This window comes from Sapajus apella, unplaced genomic scaffold (genome assembly GCF_009761245.1).
Source record: "Sapajus apella isolate SASKATOON/1434 unplaced genomic scaffold, GSC_monkey_1.0 scaffold171, whole genome shotgun sequence".
In the NCBI taxonomy this organism is placed as follows: Eukaryota; Metazoa; Chordata; class Mammalia; order Primates; family Cebidae; genus Sapajus; species Sapajus apella.
Window position 1 is genome coordinate 1,778,190 of NW_022437111.1, and position 19,790 is coordinate 1,797,979.

General features: G+C 38.4%; 1 protein-coding gene across 4 annotated transcripts in view; it reads left to right on the forward strand.

Annotated features, from left to right (window-relative positions):
* IQCB1 (IQ motif containing B1) overlaps positions 1-17,886 on the forward strand; it is an 82,730-nt gene extending 64,844 nt beyond the window's left edge. For 3 of the 4 annotated variants that reach the window (XM_032267693.1, XM_032267694.1, XM_032267695.1), the window contains 2 exons: positions 7,950-8,106; positions 9,890-11,272. In XM_032267693.1, coding sequence (XP_032123584.1) covers positions 7,950-8,106; positions 9,890-10,119 — 387 coding nt within the window. In that variant the 3' untranslated portion in view covers positions 10,120-11,272. Of the gene's footprint in view, positions 1-7,949; positions 8,107-9,889; positions 11,273-17,733 lie in introns of those variants that run through there. The other variant, XM_032267696.1, reaches the window with a different exon arrangement.
* The last annotated feature ends 1,904 nt before the right edge of the window (positions 17,887-19,790 follow it).

Consider the following 19,790-nt stretch of genomic DNA (forward strand, 5'->3'; position numbering starts at 1 on the left):
TCTATATGTGATATTTTTTCCGATACATAAATACCTATGATAAAGTTTAATTTATAAATTACACACAATAAGAGATTAACAACCACAGTAATAAAAAATAACAATTATAGTAATATACTGTAATAAAAGTTATATGAATGTGGCCTCTCTGTCTCTCTCCAAATATCTTATTGTACTCTACCACAGGTAACTGAAACCACAGAAAGTGAAACCTTGGATGAGTGGGAGACAGCTATGCTATTGAAAGGTTCTTATACTACATATGAAGTGATACGTTATCACTTGAAGATAGAATTATAAGTTCAACATGTATAGTATGAACCCTAAAGCAACCACTAAAATTTAAAAAACAGAGTTATAATTAACAACTAATAATAAAGTAGCTAATAAGCCTACGAAAGAGATGAAATTAAATCATAAAATATACTTGATTGATCAAACAAGGAAGAAAAAGAGGAAAAATAAAAGAAAATGATGGGACAAAAAGAAAACAAATGATAGACTCAAACATGATTGTATCAGTAATTAGAATAGGTGAAAATGGTCTGAACACCCCAATTAAAAAGCAGAGAGTAACAGATTAAATAAAAAATAAAGCCTGATTACATGTTGACTACAAGAAACATACTTTAAACATGAAAAAAAGGTGGAACAAATATAATGATAAAGGAATAAATTGAGGGCATAAGAATTTTAAATGTTGATATACCTAATGACAGTGCTTCAAAATACATGAAGCCAACATGGATGAACCTTGATGACATGCTAAGTGAAATAAGCCAAATACAAAAGGACAGATATTATATGATTCCACCTATCTAAGATAACTAGAGAAGTCAAATTGATAGAAATAAAAAATTGAATTATGGTTTTCAGGAGTAGAAGGCAGGGATTAGGGTGAGAGGATAGTATTTAAAAAGTATGGAATTTCAATTTGGGCAAATATAAAAGCTCTGGAAATGGACAGTGGCAGTGGTCAAGTAACAGTGTGAATATACTTTAATGCCACTGAACTCTACAATTAAAAATGGTTGAAATGATACATATTATGTATATTTTACCACAATAAAAAAAATACATGAAAAGCCCAGCAGGGTGTCTCACGTAATCCTAGCACTTTGGGAGACAGAGGCAGGTAGATGACAAGGTCAAGAGATCAAGACCATCCTGGCTGACATGTTGAAACCCCGTCCCTACTGAGAAAAGAAAAAAAAAAAAACCACAAAAATTAGCTGGGCATCATGGTGCATGCCTGTAGTCCAAGCTAGTTGGGAGAGCCAGGAGAATCGTTTGAACCTGGGACTTGGAAGTTGCAGTGAGCCGAGATCTTGCTACGGCACTCCAGCCTCGTGACAGAGTGAGACTCAGTCTCAAAAAAAAAAAAAAAAAAAAATACATGAAGCAGAAACTGATAGAACTGTGATGAGGAATAGAAAAAGCCACAATTATTTCAATAAGTCTCTCAACAACTTGTAGAATAAGCAAGGAGAAAAGCAGCAAAAATATGATAGATATGAACAACACTATCTTGATCTAATTGACATTTTTTGAAAACTTCACCAAATAACATTCTTCTCAATGGACATAGAACATTTACCAAGACAGATTATGTTCTGTACCATCAAATAAATCTCAGTAAACTAAAAAAAATTATACAAAGTATGATCTCTGCCCACAATAGAATTAAGTTAGAAGAAATATCTCTGGTTATATCACCAACTATATGAAAACTAAACAACACACTTCTAAATAACCAAGGGCTCAAAAAAGAAATCAAAAGGGAAATTATAAAGTATTTCAAACTGAATGAAAACGCTACCTTTGACAACTTGTATATTCCCCAAAGGCAGTATTTAGAAGGAAATTTTTATCATTAAACACCTATATTTTAAAAAGAAGGAAAGTCTCAAAGACCCCAGAGAGCTGGGCACAGTGGCATGTGCCAGCTACTTGGGAGGCTGAGGCAGGAGGATTATGTGAGCCCAGGATTTTAAGGCTATAGCAGTCCATTACTGTGCCTGTGAATAGCCACTGTACTCCAGCTTGGGCAACATAGCAAGACTGTCTTGTTAAAGAAACAAACAAAACCAAGCAAAAATATACACAGATCCTCCTTTCTCATTGAAAAAAAACAAAACAAAACAAAAAAAACCTCAGCTTATAACTTAAGAAACTAGAAAAGGAGCAAATTAAACTCTAAGTAAGCAGAAGAAAGGAAATAAAGATCAAAGGGAAATCAATAAACTAGGAAACAAAAGCAATAGAGAAAAATCAATGAAGCTGATTGAGAAGATCAATAAAACTTATAAAACTACAGCCAGATTGATCAGGAAAAAGAAGATACAAATTACCAACATTAGGCGGTATGAGAAGTGACATCAAAATAGACTCTACAAATATTAAAGAATAAGGGAATATTAATACCTTAATCAATACAACAAATTTTATGAAATAGACAAATTCCTCAAAAGACAAATTACCAAAGCGCACCTGAGAAGATATAAAATGAATAACCTCATATATCTATATGTCTACTAAATTGTAGCTAAAAAACCTCTTCACAAGAAAACTTACATGGCTGGATTACCTCATTGATAAATTTAAGAAGGAAATAATGCCAATTCCATATAAAATGGAAGAAGAGGAAATACTTCCCAACTCATTTTATAAAACCAGCAATACCCTGACATCATAACCAGAGGCCTTACAAGCAAAGAATTTCAGAACAATATTCCTAATGACCATATATTTCAAAATTCTAAACATTAAAACATTCAGTAACATGGATGAATCTCAAAATAGTTACTAAGCAAATTGAATCTAACAACATATTGAAAGGTTAATATATCATGAACAAGTAAAGATTATCTCAGGAATACAGGGCTAGTTTAATCTTCAAAAATCACTTATTATAATTTACCATATTAACAGACTCACACTAAGAAAGCTTATTACATCAATAAATGCAGAAAAAGAACTTGACAAAATACAACATCTAGTACTGACACCCCACACACCCCAAGAACCAAATCTTAACAAACTAGGAATCTGGAGGAAACTTTCTCACCCCATGAAAGGTATCCATGAAATACCTACAACTGACATCATGTTCAATAACAAAAGACTGAATGTTTCTCCTCTGAGATTAGGAACAAAACAGAATGTCATTCAACACAATCATAATCCCATCAGATTTTCTTGTAGAAATTGACACACTGATTCTAAAATTCATATAGAAATTCAAAGGACCTAGAATAGAATAGCTAAGTAACTGCAAAAAAGAACAGTTGGAGGGCTAACATTACCTGATTGCAATTATAAAGGTATAGCATTTATAATAAAGCTATAAAATCAAAACATTTTGATATTGATACAAAGATACAAAAATAGATCGGTGGAACAGACTTGAATCCAGAAATAAATGCACATATATACACAACCAATTGATAAAGATGCATAGTTACTGCAGTAGAGAAACTGGAGCAATTGGCTATCCATATATTAAAAAAAAATTGAACTTGAAGCCATACACAACTTCATATACAAAATTTAACTCAAAGTGGATCATAGGCCTAAATGCAAAACTTAAAACTATAAAACTGCTAGAAGGAAGCATTGGAGAAATACTGTGACTTTTCTTGACTACAATACCAGAAGCATGATTCAAAAAGGAAAATTTGATAATTGATTTTATCAAAATTTAAAACTTCTCTTCAGAAGATACTGTTAAGAGAGTTAAAGAAACAAGGAACAGATTGGGAGAATATCATTGCCAAGCATATATCTGATAAAGTTCCTATATCCATAATATAGAAAGAACTCTCAAAACTCAACAATAAGAAAACATATGAACTAGTTGTTTTTGTTTTAATGGACAAAAGCTTTGAACAGAAACTTCACCCAAAGATAGACAGATAGCAAATAAACACATGCATTAGTCCCTAAGGAAAATGCATATTAAAATGCATCATTAGTCACTAAGAAAAATGCATATTAAAACCACAATAAGGGCCCAGCACAGTGGGTCATACCTGTAATCCCAACACTTTAGGAGGCCAAGGCAGGAGGATTGCTGCAGCCTAGCAGTTTGAGATCAGCCTGGGCAACAACCCCATTTTCTTAATAAAAATTTAAAATTTTTCAAAAAAAACCCACAGTCAGATACTTCATATCTGTTAGAATTTATAAAATGGAACATGTCAAAGGTTAGCAAGCATGTGGCAGAATCATCTCTTGTTGGAATGTAAAATAGTACAACTACTTTGGAAGACAGTTTGACAGTTTCTTTAAAAATTAAACATGTAGGCGGGGCGCGGTGGCTCACGCCTACAATCTCAGCACTTTGGGAGGCCGAGGTGGGTGGATCACGAGGTCAAGAAATCGAGACCGTCTTGGTCAACAAGGTGAAACCCCGTCTCTACTAAAAATACAAAAATTAGCTGGGCACGGTGGCGCGCGCCTGTAGTCCCCGCTACTCGGGAGGCTGAGGCAGGAGAATTGCCTGAACCCAGGAGGCAGACGTTGCCGTGATCCGAGATCGCGCCATTGCACCCCAGCCTGGGTAACAAGAGCAAAACTCCATCTCAAAAAAAAAATAAAATAAAAATTAAACATGTATCTATCATATGATTCAGCCATTCCACTCCTAGATATTTACCACAGAGAAAAATAATGCATGTCCATACAGACACTTGTACATGAATGCTCATGGCCAAAAAACTAGAACCATGGAGTACTATTCAGCATGTATAAAGGAATAAATTGATACTCTAAACCACATGGATGAATCTCTGGCTGGACATGGTGGCTCATGCATGTAATTCAAGCACTTTGAGAAGCTGAGGCAGGTGATCACTTGAGCCCAGAAATTTGAGGCCGCAGTGAGCAGTGATGGCATTACTGCACTCTAGCCTGGGTGACAGAATGAGACCCTGTCTCAAAACAATTTGAAAAAGAAAAAGGAAAAAAAAAAACACACATGGATGAATCTCAAAATAATTATGCAAAATGAAAGAAGACAGAGTAGAATATATTCTTTATAATTCCTTTTATGTAAACTCTAAAAATATAAACTATAGTAGCATTAAAGAGATAAGTAGTTGCTTCGGGATAAGCGGATGTGAAGGGTGAGGATAAGGGTTTACAAAAGGGCACAAGGAAACTTGGTAGTGATGAATGTTCATTATCTTGATTGTGATGATGGTTTCACAGATGTATGTGTATTTCAAAGCTTAGCAAACTGTACCCTTTCAATATTTGTCATTTAGTGTATGTTATTTTTACCTCAATAAAGCTGTATTTTTTAAAAAATTGTTTTAACCTAAATGCTTAAAAAAAATTTGGGGGTCCTGAGCTTTTAAAAATAATCACCCTGGCCACCAATAAAACATGGCAAATGAATCTTCTGAGTGACAATCAATCATATTAGCAACTCCTGCCTTAGTCAAGCACCAGAACTGAATTAAAGAGAGGCAGAACCACACTGAAAACTTTTTTTCTGTGAGCAGAGATAGAATGAAGACAGAAGCGTGCCTCCTTTCCAACAAATAGATAATCAGTTCCTAAGCTCTGTAGAAAGGACTATATTGCTTTTAACAATTTTAACCATTTACAAATTTCATCACCTTTATAACAATTAAATACCAAAGCCCCCACATCCCAAGAAATTCTGATATGGTAAGTTTTGTGTGGTATCATGTATCTATATTTTAAAAATTTATTTATTTTCACTGTGGTAAAATAGGTAAAATGTGAAAATTACCATTTTAACTATGTTTAAATGTACAGTTTGGTGGCATTAAGTACATTCATATTGTTTGTGCAACCATCACTGCCATCCGTCTTCAGAATTTTTTTCATCTTGCATAATTGAAACCCTGCATCCATTGAACACTACCTCACCATTCTGCCACGACCCAGCTCCTGGCAACCACCATTCTACTTTCTATTTCTATGAATTTGCCTAATCTACGTACCTCATGAGAGGAATCATACTTGGTTGTTTCACTTGGTATAATGTCTTCAAGGTTCATATTTTAGTATTTGTCAGAATTTCCTACTTTTTAAAGGCTGAATAATAATTCCATTATATATACTACATTTTGATTATCCATTAATCTGTCAGTGAAAACTTGGCTTCCTTCCACCCTTTGGATATTGTAAATAATGCTACTATGAGCATGTGTGTACAAATATCTGTATCCTTGTTTTTTATTTTGGGTATGTATCCAGAAATGAAAATGCTAGATTGTATGCTAATTATTTTTTTTTTTAATTTTGAGGAACTGCCGTACTGTATTCTATAGTGGCAATACCACTTTGCATTTCCATCAGCAGTCGCACACAGGGTTCCATTTTGTCCACATCCTTATCGACACTAGTTATTTTCATTGTAGTTGTTGTTTTTGATAGTAGCTAATAGATATGAAGTGGTATCTTATGGTTTGAACTTGCATTTTCTCTGGTTAGTGATTGTGAGCATCTTTTCATTTGTTTATGGCCTTTTCTTTATCTTTTTTGCAGAAATGTCTATTTAAGTCTTTTAATTTTTTTTTTCTACAGGGTTATATTTTGTTCATTTTTTAATTAGGTTGTTTTTTGTTGTTTTAGGAGTTCTTTATGTATTATGGAGATTAATCCCTTATCAGATATATGATTTGCAAATATTTTATGCCATTCTGTGGACTGCCAGTTTACTTTCTTAATAGTAGTCTTTGGCACACAAAAGTTTTTAATTTTGGTGAAGTTCATTTTTCTGTTTTTTGTTTATTTGTTTCCTGTTCTTTGGTGTGATATGAAGAAATCATCACCAAAACCAATGTCATGATGTCTTCCTGTGTTTTCTTCTAGGAGTTTTACAGTTTTAGCTCTTATGTTTCAGTCTTTGATCTCTCTTTTTTAAATACACTATATGTAGTTCTGATGCATGCTCCTGTTTTTCTTTTTTTTTTAAGTGCTTCTTTAGCCATACTCTAGTGCAGCGGTTTAAGAGCCTGTGGCTGAGAAGTAAGGTTTTAGTGGAACAGGGTTGTTTAAAGGATCACAAACAGGAATATCTGAGAAAGTTGTGGTGTCAGAATCTTTATCAGCTCCAAAGTTAAGATTATTTCATCCTTGCCCAAACTAATTAGTTAAATTCCTCTTAAATTAGCTGACTAGCCAAAAGAATATGGTCCTTTGGATGATTTTATCCCTCGTTCTGTGAATCCAGAAGCAATTATAACATATGACTTCGATAAGTTTGAGAGCAAGAATAGGATAAGAAGACAGTCTTTCAGATGGGGTCTAAAACAAAGGAATTGGCTTTGTTACACTTGTTCCAGCCAAGTGTCTTTTATTTTTTTATTTTTTGAGACAGAGTCTTGCTCTGTCACCCATGCTGGAGTGCAATGGCGAGATTATTGGCTCACTGCAACCTCCATCTCCTGGGTTCAGGTAATTCTTCCGCCTTAGCCTCCCAAGTAGCTGGAATTACAGGCACCTGTCATCATGCCTGGCTGATTTTTGTAAAGACAGGGTTTCACCATGTTGGCCAGGCCGGTCTTGAACTCCTGACCTCAGGTAATCCACCCAGCTTGGCCTCCCAAAGTGCTGGGATTATAGGCATGAGCCAACACGCCTGGCTCCAGGCCAGTCTTTACCAAAGCATTTGTACTTTTTCACTGTAATCTCTCAATCTTATCTCTTCTCCCATAATTCCACAGTGTCTGAGAAAGTAAAGTATGGGTGCATACAAAACAAAACAAAAAAACTTCTCCACCATTATTTTTTATCTAAAACTTTTAAGAGACTATTTATTACTTGTACAGGAATACAGGGTAAACATCAATAATGAGATTCAATTGATAAAATGAAAGACAGATAAGCATTCTAAAATCTCTACTAAGTGGTTGGGTACTTTGATAACCTATGTCCTCTTTGTGACAAGTTTTTCCGTCCTGTGTTTCCAGGGCTCTCCAATGCCAGATGTGGTCAGTAGGGAGCTCCATGCCCAAGCTCAAGAACGACTGCAACACTATTTTATGGGCAGGGCCCTAGAAGAGCGAGCCCAGCAGCACAGAGAAGCTTTGATGGCACAAATCAGCACCAACATTGAACAGCTAATGAGTATGTGCTTATTTTACTTTTGTTCTTGAAAAAGAACAACCTATGCAAGGTTTGTGACATCCAAAACCTTCAGAAGGGAACAGTTAGTAAGCATCTTTAGCTCATCCTCTAACCTCAGGAAATTCCTACAAAAATCAGACCAGCAAACAGTGTTTTCAAATGATGCCAATTTTATAACCTCCTTGTTGCCTGCATCCCCAGGCCTTGCCATCATTTATATGTATCAGGACAAAGTTATTAATTTCAGATGCTGAGCCCTATTTACTATGTAATCTGAAAGCTTTTCATCATATTTTAAAAGTAGATGACGACAATAGTTACAGTGCCATTCACTTGTAGAGCATTTTATAAGTTTTTTTTTTTCTCAGATGGAGTTTCGCTGTGTTGCCAGGCTGGAGTGCAGTGGCATGATCTTGGCTCAGTGCAACCTCCACCTCCCATCTTCAAGTGATTCTCCTGCCTCAGCCTCCCAAATAGCTGGGACTACATGTAGTAGGCGTGTGCCACCATGCCTGGCTAATTTTGTATTGTTAGTAGATATGGATTTCACCATGTTGGCCAAGATGGTCTCGATCCCTTTACCTCGTGATCCACCTGCCTCAGCCTCCCAAAGTGCTGGGATTACAGTTGTGAGCAACCATGCCTGACCTATAATTTTTAATGAGGTACTTTTACAAAAATTAATTTATCTGTGTCTCACAACCACTGATCAATTTAATGAGAGACCCCATCCATGAGGCCCCTGTGTTTCAGTCAGCCTCTTGGATTTCTTTAGTGTATGTGGACAGAAAGGACAACTGTTTTCTATTTAATGGCCACTACTTATGAATTCTATATTTTTAAATTGGATAAATGGCTGAAACCGAGCCTCTCATCTATAGACTGAGGTTCCACTATTAAAGCTTCTGTTCTTAAAATAAACCATCTTACAAAAATCTACATCTTATTTTATAACACAGAAATGGCCAGGTGCTGTGGCTCATGCCAGTAATCCCAACATTTTAAGAGGCCAAGGCAGGCAAATCATCTGAGGTTAGGGGTTTGAAACCAGTCTGGCCAACATGGTGAAACCCCGTCTCTACTAAAAATACAAAATTAGCTGGGCATGGTGGCACACGCCTGTAATCCAAGCTACTCAGGAGGCGGAGGCAGGAGAATCGCTCGAACCCTGGAGGCAGAGTTTGCAGTGAACCAAGATCATGCCACTGTACTCCAGCCTGGGCAACAAGAGCAAAACTCTGTCCCAAAACAAGCAAATAAACAAACAAAACCAGAAATGAGCCAAATATGGTGACTCACGGACATAATCCCAACACTTTGGGAAGCTGAGGCAAAGAATTGCTTGAGTCCAGGGGTTTGAGACCAGCCTGGGCAGCATAGTGAGATCCCATTTCTACAAAAAAGAAAAAACATTACCTGGGTATGGTGGCATAGTCCCAACTACTTAGGAAAGTGTGGTGGGAGAATCACTTCAGCCCAGGAGGTTGAGGCTACAGTGAACTGTGGTCATGCTATTGTACTCCAACTTAGGCAACAGAATGAGACTGTCTCAAAAAAAAAAAGCAAAAAACACAAAAGTAGCCGGGGGTGGTGATATTGCCACCAGCCACAGCTATAACTTTTGAATAGTCAAAAAGCATCCACAGTTAGCAGTGGTGATACATTCAGAGTTGGAATGCTGTTTCTGCGTCCTATAGCAGAGTTACAGCTCTGTAGCTTCCAGGTTTCTACCTGCTTGGCTTAGGACTCTTTGGCTCATCTGTTTATTTTCTGTCTACTACAGAGGCACCAAGTCTGAAGGAGGCAGAAGGGAAAGAACCTGAGCTCTTCCTAAGTAGATCCAGGCCTGTGGCAACAAAGGCCAAGCAGGCCCATCTCACTACCCTGAAGCACATACAAGCACCCTGGTGGAAGAAGCTTGGGGAAGAATCTGGAGATGAGACTGATGTTCTGAAGGATGAGCTTATTGTAGAATTAGAAACTTTATTCATTGGCGGAACCAAACCGCCTTAGTGAATTATCCTAAGAATGACACAAATCTCGTATTTTAGGAGATTACATTGGTTCTGCCTCTGACATGCTGGTAGACTAGGGCCATCGTAACTTATTATTTTCCAGAGGTTCTTCTCCAGACAAGACTTGCAAAGGGTTATATTCTACCTCTCTCTGAATTTTCTTTTTCTTTTCTCTGTATCCTCATTCTTGGCCACACACACAGATTTCTGTGAATTTTATTATAGAACTAAACTAGCATAGTGTTCTGTCGTTTACATGAAGTATGACTTTTCTTTTGTTTCTGCTGTTTTCCAAGTAAAGGGTTTTTTTTCTAACTAAAGATTTTCAATAATTGATTTGAAAAATTTGTCGGGATTATTTCAACTTTTCATATTTATTATCTGAAATTCCTATTTCCTATTAATGTGCAGACTTTATTAATGTGAGGAAAAGAAATGCTAAATTGAGGGAAATTTCCCTATCTTCTATAAAACAATGGTTGAACTCATTTTCTATTTTGTTATTTCTAAAAGGAACTACATACAAAAAATGCATTCTTTCTATTCAACTATGAGAACTACATGATGTACTGTTTCCCTTTTTGTCCTTTCTCCTGGGAATCTCAGAGCTAAATATAATGTTTAATTTTTGTTATAAACCTAGGTACCTTTCTGATTATTTATTCTAACCTAATAATTTTTAATTTCCCTGTTTTCCTTTAAATATGTTTCAATACCAGAAGCCACTTCAATTTGTGTTTAAAACAATATGGAATTTAAGTTAAAATCAGTTAACAAATCATGCCTCCATATCATAAAGAATCTGGAAGATACTCTTTGTAAAAATGAGTGAAAATACCAGTATTTCTGGATGTAAATACCAAATTGTATAATGTTGTACAATCTCCAAAGTTAACTTTAGTAAAATTCTATTCAAAACTCCTATATTTGTATATATAATTGAAGAAGAAATGTAGAAAAATTATGTGAGTGTTGCCCCCAATTTAGCAAACAAAATTCCAGATAATCTAGAACAATAATTTTTCTTCAGCCCATTAGATAGCTGAAGACTCAAACCAACCATGTAAACTGGGATAGGATTCTATATCTGTGAAATGAAGTATTTCATCTATATTAGAGCACAAGGGAAAAGTGGCTAGGTAAGAAGAAATTTTAAATAATTTTAGCAAATTCTTAAAGGCCAGGTATGGGCTAGCATGCCTATTTAGAGTATCTGAGAGCCTCAGACATAAGAAGTTGGACCTCTACCAAATGCTCACAAGAAAGGTTGAGAGATCGGGCCAGGCACAGTGCCTTGCTCCTGTAATCCCAACACTTTGGGAAGCCAAGGCAGGCGGATCACTTGAGCTCAGGTGTTCGAGGCCAGGCCTGGCCAACATGGTGAAACCCCACCTCTACTAAAAATACAAAAATTAGCTGGACATGGTGGCATGCACCTTTAGTCACAGCTACTCAGCAGGCTGAGGCAGGAAGATCACTCAAGTCCAGAAGGCAGAGGTTGCAGTGAGCTGAGACTGTACCACTGTACTGCAGCTAGGTCAACAGAGTGAGACCCTGTCTCAAAACAAAACAAGATTGGAAGCAAGGCAAGAGACATGAAGAGACCTTCGTGGTACAGGTAAGCATGAAGTGATAGTCTGCTACTGGGTGACATAGACAAAGTCCCCACTTCCCCTTTAGCCTTAAGCTGCTACAGCAGGGCAGTGAGCTCTTACCTCTAAGGCTCAGGCAAAATTCCATTGCATGTAAGGAAGGAATGAAGGAATTATAGGAAACACTATCCCCCAGACTCAAGCAGAAATCCAGTGTTGCTGAAGTAGAGGTAAAAACAAACACTTCATCACCTGGGGAAGGAAAAGAAATCAACCAAAACCCTTGGTGGAACACTCCACAAAAGTGCCTATAAAGCATATCTGAAATGTCAGTTTAATATGTAATTTGAGTTCCAGTGGCCTCTTTGTGCTGTTATATTAGCCCATGAAATAGATATGTGTCCTGAGGAAACTATAGTACTTGAGAGTTTCCCAAAGAGAGTCCTGCCACCTATCTCCTAAGACACATGATAATAACATTCCTAAACTTGATGGGCTGGAGAAGTCCCCCTAATACAGCTTGCTTTCAAGAGTGTGATTCTTTCTTAGATCCTGAATCAAGAATAAGTCACACCAGTGTTTGGCACAGGCCTCTGCTTAGTTAAGTACATGTTGAATGAATGCTGAGTAATAGCTTTCTGGTCATATTCCCAGGAATTTTGTTTTGAGATTCCTTATACACCTTGCTCTAGGTGATCTAGGATGAGAATTCTTCATTTGACTTCTTCATTTATTGCTCCTCATATGACTTCTTCATTTATTATAAATGCTCAGTAATGATACATAGAGTAATAGTGCCTGAGTTCTTATGGAATGAATGCTGCTGCTGCTTCTCCATAGTTCCATCCCTTTTGAAAAGTGGAAATGATAAATGGATCCAAGCATAGAAACCCAGCCCACGTATCTGGGCCTTCCCTGACACATTGCCTATCATGGATAGATTTCAGAGTTTCATTCCTGGCTCCTTAAGCTCCATAAGGGACCCAGAGTCTGCTGATTCTATCGAGGAAGACTTGGATTTAGCAGATGCCATGAACTTTGAACCTAGCCAACTCTAGGCCCTTTAGTGAAATAGCTCACATTTCCAGCTCCTGTAGACATGAAATTTTAACAGGGATTTCTTCATCTACCGGAAAAGGAGCTCCCAACCAGAAACCATGCTTGGGAGGCAATCCTTGACATTCTTCATGCAAGAATGGCTGGCTCCTTTAGCTCTCCTGCTCCCAATGTGCCAGCGTTCCTGCTCAACTCTCTCAACTTTTGGGCAAACTATAGTGCTGCTTGAGGATGCTCAGTGAGAGCTGAAAGACAAGCATTGAGGCCTAATACCAAGGCAGGGGCAGGAATCTCAGATGTCACTTAGAAACCTGGAACCACAACATCTATTTATTCTACACCTTCAGACTTTCTAAGGCTCAACCTACCATGCTGACTCCCCATTCCAAAGTTAATCAAGCAGGAGGCAAGGAAGCACCTTGCCTGCAGCTCCACAGACAGAACAGACCTCTGAATTTCAATCACCTGCATCTCAGAAATGGACTACATACAGGGACCTGCAGAGACCAAAGGCCTAGATCTGGGCAGGAAAATACACATCAAGGGCTTCTGCACATTCTAAGTTTTGAGAAGTTCAAGAGGATGAAACAAAAATAATCGGACCTTGCCTCAGTTTCCCTAAAGTTGGCCAAGTTCTCTACAAGTCTAGTGCCTAATTAGGAGAGCCAACATTCCAGGGAAGAAAGTCAGGAGAACAAAAACCCAAATTCTCCTAGAAAGCCTCCTCTGGCATCTGTTTCTAGGAGTCAGTTGGCATGAGGGATGGCTATCAAATGTGACATGAAGACAAAGGTCTGAAATCTACCTAATATCACATTGGCTTCTTTGAACACTGTAACAGAGCCCACACAATTCACAGAGCAGCAGTTCCTCTGTTGTGAGCACTAATGGACCCAGTCTATATCTGCTGCAGCTGCATTCTGCAGGTAGACCTGGTCAAGAAGAGGGTACCAGAGACTGACCAGGTACCTCCACGTTTTCCAGAGGAGATACCCATGATTCACAAAACTTTTGTTTTGAAGTGCCACCGTCATGCTGCCTATGTGCTTAAAGCACCTGACTTTTCCAACTTCACAGCCTGTCTCCAAAAAACAAAGGATGGAATCATTAGTTCGACTCTGGACCTGATTAGAAAGAAATAGAGAATTGAAACAGCAAATAGTGCCGGGTTCTGCAGGAGAATGCTTTGCTAAATGGTTCCATCACCTACTTTTGGAGGCCCTTTTGTTGGCTGTAGATTTTCCCTATTGTGTGACAGGAATCTTATATATATATTATATATATATATACTTTAAGTTCTGGGGTACATGTGCAAATCTAGCAGGATTGTGGCATAGGTGTACACATGCAATGGTGGTTTGCTGCCTTCATCCCCCCATCACCTACATTAGGTATTTCTCCTAATGTTATCCATCCCCAATCTCCCCACCCCTGCTATCCCTCCCCTAGTCCGCACTCCTTAACCAACCCCAGTGTGTGATGTTCCCCTCCATGTGTCCATGTGTTCTCATTATTCAGTGAGAACATGCACTGTTTGGTTTTCTGTTCTGGTGTCACTTTGCTGAAAATGATGGTTTCCAGATTGATCCATATCCCTGCAAAAGATATGAACTCATCCTTTCTTATAGCTGCATAGTATTCCATGATGTATATGTGCCACGTTTTCTTTATGCAGTCTATCATTGATGGGCATTTGGGTTGGTTCCAGGTCTTTGCTATTGTAAACAGTGCCGCAATGACCATACATATGCATGTGTCTTTATAATGGAATGATTTATAATCCTTTGGGTATATACCCAGTTATGGGATTACTAGGTCAAATGGTATTTTTATTTCTGTATCCTTGAGGAATTGCCACACTGTCTTCCACAATGGTTGAACTAATTTACACTCCCACTAACAGTGTAAAAGTGTTCCTATGTCTCCATATCCTCTCCAGCATCTGTTGTCTCCAGATTTTTTAATGATTGCCATTCAAACTGATGTGAGATGGTATCTCAAGGTGGTTTTGATTTCCATTTCTCTAATGACCAGTGATGAGCATTTTTTAATATGTTGGCCTCATAAATGTCTTCTTTTGAAATGTGTCTCTTCACATCCTTCGCCCACTTTTTGATGGGGTTGTTGTTTTTCCTGTAAATTTGTTTTAGTTCATTGTAGATTCTGGATACTAGCCCATTGTCAGATGGGTAGCTTGGAAAATTTTTTTCCAGTTGACTCTATTGATTGTTTCTTTTGCTCTGCAGAAGCTCTTAAGTTTAATTAGATCCCATTTGTCTACTTTGACTTCTATTACCATTGCTTTTGGTGCTTTAGTCATGAAGTCCTTGCCTATTCCTATGTTCTCAATGGTATGGCCTAGGTTTTCTTCTAGAGTTTTCATGGTCTTAGGTCTTATGTTTAAATCTTTAATCCATCTGGAGTTAATTTTTGTATAAGGTATAGGGAAGGGGTCCAGTTTCAGCTTTTTGCACATGGCTAGCCAGTTTTCCAAACACAATTTATCAAACAGGGAATCCGTTCCCCTTTGCATTTTTTTGTCAGATTTGTCAAAGATCAGATGGTTGTAGATGTGTGGCATTACTTCCGAGGACTCTGCTCTGTTCCATTGGTCTATATCTCTGTTTTGGTACCAGTTATTACGATTGTCTTGGCTATGTGGGCCCTTTTTTCGTTCCATATTAAGTTTAAGGTGATTTTTTCCATTTCTGTGAAGAAGGTCAATGGTAGCTTGATGTGGATAGCATTGAATTTATGAATTACTTTGGGTAGTATGGCCATTTTCACGATATTGATTTTTCCTAACTTTGAGCATGGAATGTTTTTCCATCTGTTTGTGTCCTCTCTTATTTCCTTGAGCAGTGCTTTGTAGTTGTCCTTGAAGAGATCCTTCATGTCCTTTGTTACTTGTATTGCTAGGTATTTTATTCTCTGTGTAGCAATCGTGAATGAGAGTTCACTCATGTTTTGGCTCTCTGTCTGTTATTGGTATATATGAATGCTTGTGATTTTTGTACACTGATACGAATTTTTCTTTATCCCTGATAAGTGCCTTAAAGTAAACTTGAGCTTGCTCAATTTTGAGCAAGTCTCTCAAGGGACTTCTCAGTTGAGGCTGTGCCAGAATTCATAAACCTCCCAAATAGGTCTTAGCTTGTTTAGAATCATAATATTGAAGCGGAGTCATTTTGAACTTGCTTCGATTAGAGGTAGTTGAGGAAATATCTATTCTGGAAATATGCTCCCTTAAGACAAGCTCAGACCATCAAAATGGGCCTTACAATTATGAAAAGAGGGACAAAAAGCCTAATTCCTTTGCATACGCCATTCCTCTACATTTGATGCACTTCCTGCCACATCTGCTCTGCCCCACTCCACCCCCACCCCCATAAGTTCACCCTCTTCCAAAACATTACTCCAAAGTAGTTTCTAAGGGGCAATTCTTTTAAACACATTAATACTCTAATTCTTCGGTCTGTAATGCCTTGAGCTTCTGTACTGTGTGTTTTTCTTATGAACTTACCTGTATACGGCTTAGAAGTTATTTTAAGGCAGTGTGTGTGTGTGTGTGTGTGTGTGTGTGTGTGTGTATACATATATATGCATATATATAATATCTATAATTGAATTGCAAACATCTTAAAAATAAAAACATTTTCTTCTTTATTATGTCCAATAGAGAACTACTTATGTGTCCTATACTCTGTAAAGGTACTTTAACAGTGGCTGACCCATGAACTGCTTTCCCCATTTTCAGAGATAATTCACGGAGGAATTAGTTGTCACCTTGCTTCCAGTAGCTATAGTCCTAATGCTGCCACTAAGTAGCTGTCAGAACCCTCTAACTCGCAAATGCTGAGCTTGCTTCCCTGGACAATAATAATTCCTCTTTGGAGCATTCCCATTGCAAATCAAAAAGAGGTAAGGAAGAAAAGATCACAGCAGATTCAAATGTCTGGAGAGGTAAAGGCACCCCGTTGGCAGTGAGCAGGACACCAGGCAGTGCAGTGTAGTGTTTACATGTCAGAATATCTGAATACAAATCCTGGCTCCACCACTTTACTGAGGATAAAAAGCATAATCGACATGTAAGGGATTGATGCCTAGCAGCATGAAGTTAACATTCCGTAAGTATCTACAAGTCTCTTAGTTTCTGGCAGGGCCGCCAAATTGTGATATCTAATATGATGTCTGATATGAATTTGGGCATTTGAGTTCAATCAGGGGAAGTGTTATGGAGCTGGGGTGGTCCATAATCCAACTTTAAAGTGCCAACCTGGGTGTAGGAACAAAAATGTGCTGCTCTGCTAGAGATAGCCAGCATGAGTGAGGTGCTGCTTGGTAAGTAAATCTCTGTGGCCCTCACTGAATACAGCTACATTGTCCCTGGTGAGGGTGGTGAACTCTGTTCAAAGGCAGTCATGATGACCCCACAGACAACTGTCTGACTATTTTGCAAGCGTAAAACTAATGAATTCTACTGCAGGAAATGGAAATTAAAATAGAGATGAGTTCAGGGACACAGGGAAGGTTAAGGAGTTACAGAGAATATAAGGGTGGTCTCAGCACGTGTAAGGCAATTTGGGTTCTATTCTCAAGAGACTGCAGTTTATTATCTCACCATAAGTTGATTCCTCCCACTCTGCCTTTAGTTCTGAGCTCCAGGGCCCTCTAATCCATTATCTCCTCTTTTTCCCAAAAATTGCTTTGTAATTATGCTCTTTTATGGTTCAAATCTCCTCTCCAAAACTCTTCTGGCTGCCCCTGTTCCCAAGGGCGGTGGTTCCAGTGACTCCTAGAAACAGACGACACTGGCAAGTGCCTTACAATAAACTTGAGCTTCTTCAATTTTGAACAAGTCTCTGAAGGGACAGATGTCCCTATTGTGTTTTAGGTACCCTGGACCCTGGTTGTGACCACTAATCAAGCTCTGGTTGTTGTTTTTTTTTTTTTGTCCCTAGTGGTGTTCTGGCACTTCAGAGAGACATGAGATTGAGCCCTACTGACATAGCTTGGCACCTATGAAAAGTCTGCCAGGAAGGAAAAAATACAGCTGAAGACTGCTGCATCCATGCCCCAGGACAAGGGCCCTCAACTACAGGAGGTGAACTCACCAGGTGAGCAGGGGGAGATGGAGCATTTCTGACTGAGCTCTGCCTGTCAGAACAGCTGCCACATTAAATTCTCAAAGGAGCAAGAACCCTACTATGAACTGTACACATGAAGACTCTAGGTTGCATGCTCCCTATGAGACGCTAACTCCTGCTTAATAATCTGAGGTGGAAGAATTTCATCCCGAAACCACCCCCAAACCCGCCACCCGCCCCTTCCGTCTTCCACGAAACCAGTGCCCTGGTGCCAAAAAGGTTGGGGAACACTACCCCAGCACATTAAGAAGCCCAGGCCAGAGGAGATCCAGGAACTTGCTCTTCCAGTCATCACCTCCCTGTCCCCTTCCTGAATGTCTGTTTTCTCTGTATTGCTGATAGCAATAATCTGTCCCCTAATACAGCTTCCTGTCCAGCACCAGCCCCTACTCTTGTGGATAATCTACAGTACAAGCATGTGGATGGGGCGTAAAATCTAGTAGTCCTGCCAGTTCTTTGGTTTCCTTGCCTATGAAGGCCAAGGAATTCAGAAGAATGGTCTTTTTTAGGCTTGGACTATGTGGTGTTTTGTACACTCTGGATCCTTCTGGGAATTTTGCTCGTGTAGGGAAATACAACAGGTAAAGACCCAGGGCAGGACAAGTATACAGAGATATTTTCATACAAAATCCAAATTTCATAATTGAGGCTCATCTTCACCCCTCAAGAATCCTGATTAATGAGGATTTTTAATTTAATGACTGTATTTAAAACAACTTCTAGAGACCAGCTATGTGAGAGATACGTACATCATTAGGAAGCAGTGTCAGCTGTTGATGCAATCTGCAAAGAGACCTTTTTTTTTTTTTTTTTTTTTTTAAAGACCTGAGTTAACTGGGAAACATTCCATCAGTTCCTATGCTCTGTAGAGATTGTATAGCATAGGAAATGTCTGTTCCTTGAAAGCTTGTCTTAGTCTGGGATGCTTTAACAATACCATAGACTGGGTGTCATATAAACAACAAAAAATTTATTTCCCATAATTCTGGAGTTTGAGACGTCTAAGATGAAGGTAGATTTGGTGTTGCGTGAGGGGTCACTTCATGACTCATAGACCTCATCTTCTCATTCATCATCACATGGCAAAAGAGATGAGGGATCTAAAGCACAGTGGCTCATGCCTCTATTACTAGCACTTTGGGAGGCCGAGGCAAGTGTATTGTCTGAACCCAAGAGTTCAAGACCAGCCTGGGCAACAGGCAAAATCCAATCTCTACGAAAAAAAACTCACAAAAATTACCTGCACATGGTGGCCCACACCTGTAGTCCCAGTTAGTCAGGAGGCTAAAGCGAAAAGATCACCTAAGCCCTTGAGGTTGAAGTTGCAGTGAGCCAAAATTATGCCACTGCACTCCAGCCCAAGTGACAGAATGAGACCTTGTCGCCCCCCCAAAAAAAAGTGCACTCTAGGGTCTCTATTATATGGGCACTAATCTCATTCATGAGGTATCTACCTTCATGACCTAATTATCTCCCAACGGGCCTACCACTTCATACTATAAAATTGACAGGACATGAACATACGAATTTTGATGTGCACACAAATTTTCAGTCTATACCAAAACCGTAAAAGCAATTGCCTAAAAAACTTGATTGTGTGCTTTTCTGTGATTAACAACTTTTAAATGTTTTTTTCTAGAAGTTGACAAATTCCATTACTTTTTCTTGAGTCAAATTTGGAAATATGTGAATACACATACACTCCTTTATTTTTTGGCATAATTTTAGTTGTACAGATACATTGAGCAGATACAGAGTTTTATATACTCATATCATCCTCCTCCAACTTCCCACCTCTCAGCAGTTCCCCTGTTATTACCATGTTTATTACATTTGATGAACCAATATTGAGACATTATCATTAACTAAAGTCC